This window comes from Pongo pygmaeus, chromosome 1, assembly GCF_028885625.2.
Source record: "Pongo pygmaeus isolate AG05252 chromosome 1, NHGRI_mPonPyg2-v2.0_pri, whole genome shotgun sequence".
NCBI lineage: Eukaryota > Metazoa > Chordata > Mammalia > Primates > Hominidae > Pongo > Pongo pygmaeus.
In genome coordinates, this window is record NC_072373.2 from 97,612,245 (window position 1) to 97,620,790 (window position 8,546).

The 8,546-nt window shown below is 43.6% G+C and overlaps 1 protein-coding gene across 1 annotated transcript; it reads right to left on the bottom strand.

Annotated features, from left to right (window-relative positions):
- Nucleotides 1-2,533: 2,533 nt before the first annotated feature.
- On the bottom strand, nt 2,534-4,393 carry LOC129012125 (late cornified envelope protein 1F). Its single transcript, XM_054447494.1, has 2 exons — nt 4,343-4,393; nt 2,534-3,184 (listed from the first exon to the last, which is right to left on the bottom strand). Exon 2 carries the CDS (start codon nt 3,160-3,162, stop codon nt 2,830-2,832), a length of 333 nt encoding a protein of 110 aa, XP_054303469.1. The 5' UTR covers nt 3,163-3,184; nt 4,343-4,393; the 3' UTR covers nt 2,534-2,829.
- Nucleotides 4,394-8,546: the final 4,153 nt, after the last annotated feature.

The window sequence follows — 8,546 nt, forward strand, 5'->3', positions numbered from 1 at the left end:
GCCGCTGATCTGAGTATCTAACGTAGGAGGAGGAAGTGCTCAGAGAGGGCATTCTGGATCTTATGCTGCTTGGACTGTGTCGTGATCCTCGTCTCAAACTGAATGGGAATTGTGGAGCATCTGTATGCATGAACAGGAGGGTCTTGTTAAAATAAATTAAAATGGACACCAGACCTGAAGAGTCCCTGGACAGACAAAGCCAGTTAGGCCTCATAAATGACCTCAACTTTGCTTGATCTCCAAACATAAGGGTAACGTAACTTAGGCTATTTCTTGTAAACGCCTATATTAAAGAAAAATGATACTTAAAACCAACCAATCAGAAGCCACCAGCTACCTTATAATTATGCAACTAGGGACTTTCAGCAGGATAGACTGAGTAAGAAAATGGTGTAACAGCAACCAATCAAATATTTTCTTCACTTTACTTTTGTGATTGCTTTATAAAAGCTTTCCCCTTGTGTTCTCTTGACAGAGCCCTCAAACCACTTTTGAGTTTCATGAATTGCTGTTGGCTCAAATAAACTCTTTAAAATTGTATTATACCTCAGCTTACGTTTTAACAGTCCCCACATGTGGAAAGCAGAGAAGAAATGAAGTCCAGTCCCACTGCTTGATACTGGTTTCCAGACTCATCAGAGAGCCAAAGAAGAAGGGAAGACTTACAGGGACCCTGCAGAAAACTGATGTCCTTGTATTTAAGGAGCTCCTTACCTTGAAGCATCTGTGAGCCCCTGTCTACATAGCTCTGGTTCTTGGAGCTTGGAAAAAGCAGGAAAGAGATAAAAATGTTGTCACCTTTAGCGGGAGTACTGTGAGATGTCCTCTCCTCCCTGGAGGAAGCCTTCTCAAGTTAAAACACAGGTTCCCCTGCCTTAGGGAGCCACAGGACAAGGAGAGAAGCCCAGCCCTGGTCCTCAGAAATCCCCCCGGGGTGGTGTAATACCCATATCCCCTGAACTCAGGAAGTCCTTACCCAAGGCCTATATGCTGCCTGTGCCTATGGAGTATCCCTGATCCCAGTGCAGAGGCCTGGTAATACAGGGGTTGCAATTTATAGGGATTCAAACTGCCTTTTCTTCAGGGACTCCATGCTAGATGGGGAAAGAGGAAGCACATCTGGTTGGTTCCAGGAGGAAAGGATACAAAAAGGCATGATAGGAGAGAGGATAGCCTGAGACTACTAATATTGAAGGATTGTAGTGTGAAAATAGAGGACATATTAGGGAAGCTTCCTGGAAATCGAGGAGGCTGACTGATATTCATCCAGAATCCAAACCTCAGGACAGACAATCAGAAGGACTTCTAGAAGCACAGAGGCAGGATGTCTTTCACAGAGTTGGACATTGTTTCCAAGCTCTTGACACCTGGAATGAACATTGGTGTGTTTGTGTGTATGTGTGTTTGGGTGTGTGTGCGTTTGCATGTGTGTGTCTGTAATTTATGACTCCATTTGTATAGGCAGTGGCAAGAACAGAAACTCTTTGAAGTCCATTTGCAGAAGTGAGCTTAAAGGTTTATTTGTACTAGAGCAGTCTGCATTTTTAGAGTATAAGCTACATGGAGTCATTTTGCTATGTTTGCTGAAGGAGGAGCATGGTAAAATTCTTTGGGAGAATAGATGGGGGAGACAGTGAGGGTATCAGGAAAGAGGGTGACAGCTGAGTAGGATAATGTCTGTCTTCCTTAATAACCAGGGTTATTAAGTCACCATTGCTCCACTTCGGTCCTCCCTTCCACATCTGGCCTTATGATGGAGGGTTGGGACTGCCAACCCCATTTCTCTTTACCGGAGGTTTCCTGAAGTCTCCGCCAGTAGGCGGAGCTAGAGAGAACTTGGAGACTGGCAGAGTGACAAGGACCAGGCTTCCTTAGATTTCCTTAGAATTCTCCAAGTCACCCCAATATTACTTCTCACCCCAGCAGGAGCAATTTATCCCAGTAGCAACAGTGTGGTTCCAGTGTGCAGTTTTTCCTGCTCACAAAACCAACCTTGTTGGGTTCTCATGGAGACAGACCCTAGGGCCAGCACCAGCTTGCGCCCCTCCTCAGAAGCCTGAGTCCAGACACACAAGGCCCGTCCTCTGAGCTCAGGGACCCTGGCACCCATGAGAAGGGCCCCTTTCCTAGAGGCCTGAGTTTCAATTCATGGGCCACTGCTCCAAGTTTCTAAGTTTTGATAGTTTCAAGACACTCCCTTTCCCTGCCATTGGTAGCATGGTGGCAATGACAGTTACCGCCTCCATGAACTCTTTTTGTCCTCTATTGGTCTTGTCAGTTCTCTGATGCCAAGTAAGCAATTCTTTATGTAAACTTCTGTCTATTAAAGTACATTTCATAATTCTCTTTCCTGACTTGACCCTGACTGAGGCACTGAGGGGCGAGGGTCAGCTCTGGTGAGGACCAGGAGTTGAAGGAGTTAAGCAAGCCATGCTGCTTCAAGGCCCAGATAACTGGGTGATGGAGCTGAGACCAGACATGCTTATCCCTCTCGGCACATTTACAAGCAAGAGTAATGCAGTCTAGAAAAAGATGATGAGCAGATTATTTGTTTTATTGTTTCATGCACAATGGAGATTGCCAAGGAAATCAGGGGAATGAGGCAAGGACTTCTATTTGGTGTTCCCAGGCCAGGTGCACAGATGGAATCAGAGGTCAGAAGATGAGTTCTTGTGAGAGGGCAGATTTCTGGATTCTAGGTCGGAGGAATCTTCCAGGACAGAGTTTGAAATCTTTACTAAAATGTGCCAGCAACACAGTCAGTCCCAAGGAAGATGAAGTTGCCCCTTTCATGCCTCTAAATCCACTCTTCTAGGCACAGGGTCCACTTCAGCAGCAGCCTCCAGAGTGCTGGCCACTGCCCCCTCCGCAGCAGCTGGAGCCCGCTGAGGGCTGGCTGCAGCAGTCAGAGCTCTGGGGTCTGTGACGGTGGGACCTGCGGCGCCTGTGGTGGCTCAGGCAACAGCCGCCTCCCCCAGAGCTGCAGCTGCCCCCAGAGCTGGAGCCACAGCAGCCTCCGGAGCTGACACTGCAGCAGGAAGAGACTGGAGGGCACTTAGGGGGACACTTTGGGGGGCACTTTGGGGTGGGGCACTTGGGAGGGCACTTGGGGGTGCACTTGGGAGGGGGCTGGCACTGCTGCTGGCTCTGCTGGCAGGACATCTCGGTGGCGGGTGTTCAGGAGCTGAAGGAGAGTCAGACAGCAAGTTAGATGGAGGCAGAGGCCACCGCTGCCTATTCTTGTCCTTTCTGCATTGTTTCTAGACCCTTCATTTTGAAAGCCTTATATCAAACATAGGAAAATCACCTCTAATGTTTTTATCACTCTCAATGTTTACCAAGTGCTTTCATTCATGGATTCTCATTTCAAACCTTATTTGAGATGTTGTCATGCAATATATAATCTCCAAACATGTAAATAAAGTTTCTGCTCATTAAAAGCTCCTAAGTGTGGGAGAGAAGTCCGGAAATAAATTGGCTCCAGGCCAGCATTCATTCTATCACATCACCAAGAATTCTGAGAATGTTCAATGTTGAGACCAGTTTAGAGATGAAAATCTCTTTAAGGAAAAACAAAAATAAATTTCTATTGGAAGAACTGATATATTTCAGTTTGCAGACATAGAGAAAACTATAACTGCAAAGGATGTTGGAGTCAATTTGTTCCAACCAACTCAATATATAAATAAAGAAACTGAAGCCAAAAGAGGTAACTTCACTGGCCCAAAGTTATTCACTAGCATGTCACATTTGTTCCTGGGTCTCCTGGTTCCCAACCTGGGCTCTGCCCTTTAGCACATGCTGCCTCCCCAGGCCTGTCCCCCGGCGCTGTCACATGGCTTCTAAACTCCAGTGTGCACTCAGTTTTCCACTACAGATCTTCTTGTTGGCATCTAACAAGATCCACAGGTGTCTCTGATCCTTTCTTCCTCTACTAGCAGTGTTCTTAGCATATCTTTTCTAAAAGTGAGTATGTCTGTATTTCCAAAATTATATTCCCACTATGCAGCCCACTCCAGCATAATCCAGTGGCCAATGTGTTTATTCTCTAAAACCAGAGAAACACACTGAGCAATTGAAAACAATTTGGTCCCTCTAAATCTGTGTCATACAGCCCTCCTGATCTTACCAGTTCTTCTTAATCTCTCTCACTCCACCCCACCCCTCTACCTCCTCTTTCCAATTTTTGGCCCCCACCCCATTCCTTGCCAATCACAATTCCAGGCCCCCGAGGCCCTGCCTAGACTCTACTCCTGCCCTGGTCTGAGTATCCATCCCCTCCTTCCCTGGCCTGGGTATCCCTCTGTGGAAGCCCCTGCTCCTTTTTCCAGGGCACACTTACCAGGATCACAGGCAGCACAGGGTTCTTCAGCACTGCAGGAGGTGAGTGGATGGGATGCTCTGGCCCTGAGCCCTTTTATTCTGTCCTTGGGTGCTGCCTCCAGCAGTGATACAGGGCCTGGGCATGAGAGGACCTGCCTCCCGACACCCACATAGGTCTTGTGACGAGTGGTGACTGGCAGTTCTGCGCATACCATCCTTCATTGGTGTTCAGGGGAGCTGCTCTCAGCTAGGAAAGAGCTTGGTGGAAATGGGGGCTGCTTGTGGTGGGTGAAAATGGACATCATGGTTCCTGGAGTCCTCAGTGGCCTATTTCCTATGAAGATGGCTCTCTTCACAGTCTTGTAGTCACACTTATGAATTCTGCAAAAACAACTACTTTTTCCTTCTATCCTAGACACTAATTTTCTATCTAGACCTTTGGGTCCAGATAGCTTGGTTAAAAATCCACATGCCTGCATTGTGGGGTTTGTCCATGCGCATATGCGCATGTGTGTGCATCATAGTAGTTGAGAAAAGAGGCCTTGGAGACCCTGGCAAAGTACTCAATATTTTTGGCCATTGGCTTTCTGATGTTTTAAATGAGGATAATAAGAGAAATATCTTTTCTGCAGGATTTACAAATTAATTAAGATAGCAAAGGGGAAGTAGCTGAGATAGTATGTGGCATGTGGTTATAATCAGGAAATGGATGGATAGGTAGATAGAAAGATAGATAGATAGATAGATAGATAGATAGATAGATAGATAGATGATAGATAGATAGACAGACAGAAAGAAAAATAGAGGCAAACCTGAGATTTTAATGGACATTAAAGGCACACAGGTGCCTTTTAAGTTAGGTGGCTCTTATTAAAACTAAAGGCCATTTTTTTTCCTCCTACATACCTCAGTGAATTGGGCTTTCTGAAGGTAGATCCAGAGTGGATATAAGAAAAGAGGACTAAAGGATGTATATTGCCCCAAATTATAGCATAAAAGAATTTGCAGTTTCCTAAGGAAAAGCTGAAGGGATGAGGTAAAATAAAGACGAGAAGGGTGAAGAGAAGAGAACAGCCAATGTGGTGGTTTTGAACTGTGACTTGGAGCGGTGTAGTTGGTATAGACAAGAATAGACATAGTCAATATTTAATTTGAAATTATTGGCTTTGTTGCAATGTACATTTCCTGGGTTTAATTTCCCAGTTTCCCATGCTCAAAACCAACCAAATGCAAAATCTAAAAGTGAAAAATCAATATTTGAAAAACAAATGTGGTCAAAATTATATATAACATCAAAAAGCTATTGGATGGTTTTAGCAGATTATAAGTTGCAGAAGAACAGATCGGTGAACTTGAAGAAATTGTTCAAACTGAACTGAAGAAAGGGAAAAATATTAAAAGAAAGAACAGATGATCAGTGACCAGTTGAATAATATCAAACATTCTAGCACCCATGTATTTAGAGTTTCAGGAAGAGAACTACAAACCACTGCTCAATGAAATAAAAGAGGATACAAACAAATGGAAGAACATTCCATGCTCATGGGTAGGAAGAATCAATAACGTGAAAATGGCCATACTGCCCAAAGTAATTTAGAGATTCAATGCCATCCCCATCAAGCTACCAATGACTTTCTTCACAGAATTGGAAAAAACTACTTTAAAGTTCATATGGAACCAAAAAAGAGCCCGCATCGCCAAGTCAATTCTAAGCCAAAAGAACAAAGCTGGAGGCATCACACTACCTGACTTTAAACTCTACTACAAGGCTACAGTAACCAAAACAGCACGGTACTGGTACCAAAACAGAGATATAGATCAATGGAACAGAACAGAGCCCTCAGAAATAATGCCGCATATCTACAACTATCTGATCTTTGACAAACCTGACAAAAACAAGCAATGGGGAAAGGATTCCCTATTTAATAAATGGTGCTGGGAAAACTGGCTAGACATATGTAGAAAGCTGAAACTGGATCCCTTCCTTACACCTTATACAAAAATTAATTCAAGATGGATTAAAGACTTAAATGTTAGACCTAAAACCATAAAAACCCTAGAAGAAAACCTAGGCAATACCATTCAGGACATAGGCATGGGCAAGGACTTCATGTCTAAAACACCAAAAGCAATGGCAACAAAAACCAAAATTGACAAATGGGATCTAATTAAACTAAAGAGCTTCTGCATAGCAAAAGAAATTACTATCAGAGTGAATAGGCAACCTACAGCATGGGAGAAAATTTTTGCAATCTACTCATCTGACAAAGGGCTAATATCCAGAATCTACAAATAACTCAAATAAATTTACAAGAAAAAAACAAACAACCCCATCAAAAAGTGGGCAAAGGATATGAACAGACACTTCTTAAAAGAAGACATTTATGCAGCGAAAAAACACATGAAAAAATGCTCATCATCACTGGCCATCAGAGAAATGCAAATCAAAACCACAATGAGATACCATCTCACACCAGTTAGAATGGTGATCATTAAAAAGTCAGGAAACAACAGATGCTGGGAGGATGTGGAGAAATAGGAACACTTTTACACTGTTGGTGGGACTGTAAACTAGTTCAACCATTGTGGAAGTCAGTGTGGCAATTCCTCAGGGATCTAGAACTAGAAATACCATTTGACCCAGCCATCCCATTACTGGGTATATACCCAAAGGACTATAAAACATGTTGCTATGAAGACACATGCACACGTTATGTTTATTGTGGCACTATTCACAATAGCGAAGACTTGGAACCAACCCAAATGTCCAACAATGATAGACTGGGTTAAGAAAATGTGGCACATATACACCATGGAATACTGTGCAGCCATAAAAAATGATGAGTTCATGTCCTTTGTAGGGACATGGATGAAGCTGGAAACCATCATTCTCAGCAAACTATCGCAAGGACAAAAAACTGAACACCGCATGTTTTCACTCATAGGTGGGAATTGAACAATGAGAACACACGGACACAGGAAGGGGAACATCACACACCAGAGCCTGTTGTGGGGTAGGGGGAGGGGGGAGGAATAGCATTAGGAGATATACCTAATGTTAAATGACGAGTTAATGGGTGCAGCACATCAACATGGCACATGTATACATATGTAACAAACCTGCACATTGTGCACATGTACCCTAAAACTTAAAGTATAATTAAAAAAAAATAAATAGAATGGAGGAGGAAACAACGTATTTTTAAATAATGGTCAAAAATTTTCCAAAAGTGTTGAAAATTATTAACCTATAGGGCCAAGAAACTAATAAATCCCAAGCAGGATAAATACATAGTAAGCCAATAAATGGTACTATAGGTCCAGAAAGAGGATACCAATTAATTAGTCTTGGAAGACTGGTGGAATTAGTCTTGGAAGACTGGTGGAATTAGTCTTGGAAGACTGGTGGAAGAGAGAGGGATTCTGAGGGAGGGTGTCTGGGAAAGGTTTGTTAAGGGTGTCTGATAGGATACAGGCTTTAAGGGGTGGTGAGATTTAGATAGTTTAGAGAGATGGAGATGGTAGGGAGTAGGGAGGTATGTGGAGAAGAAGTGAGGGGTGTGACAATATGTACAGGGAAGGAGGGGCAGGTGGTCTTTTGTGGTTGGAATGCAGGGCATGTGATAGAGAACAAGGCACAAGTTGAGGCTGAAAGAAAGACTGAGCTCAGCCTGTGGAAAGTCCATTGTCAGGGCAAGTCACTGGGCTGTATTGAGTGTTTGTCAGAAATCCATCTCATGCAGGCTTTAGTTTAATTTTATTTTTTAAAGTATATGTTTATTGTCTTAGGATGGGAAGAATGATCACATTAGTGCTGGATTCTAATATGGAAGAGGACTTTAAGGGAGACCCTGCGAGAGAGGGTGACATGGTTTGGCTGTGTCCCCACCCAAATCTCATCTTGAATTGTAGTTCCCATAATCCCCACATGTTATGGGAGAGACCCACGTGAGGTAATTGAATCATGAGGGTGGTTACCCCCATGCTGCTGTTCTTGTGATAGTGAGTTCTCACAAGATGTGATGGTTTCATAAGGGGCTTTTCACCCTTTGCTCGGCACTTCTCCTTGCGGCCGCCATGTGAAGAAGGATGTGTTTGCTTCCCCTTCCAACACGATTGTAAGTTTCCTGAGGCCTCCCCAGCCATGTTGATCTGTGAGTTAATTAAACCTCTTTCCTTTATAAATTACCCAGTCTTGGGTATGTCTTTATCAGCAGTGTGAG

What these genes read in the sequence shown, in the direction of transcription:
- LOC129012125 (XM_054447494.1), bottom strand. Translation starts at nt 3,162, where the DNA reads ATGTCCTGCCAGCAGAGCCAGCAGCAGTGCCAGCCCCCTCCCAAGTGC.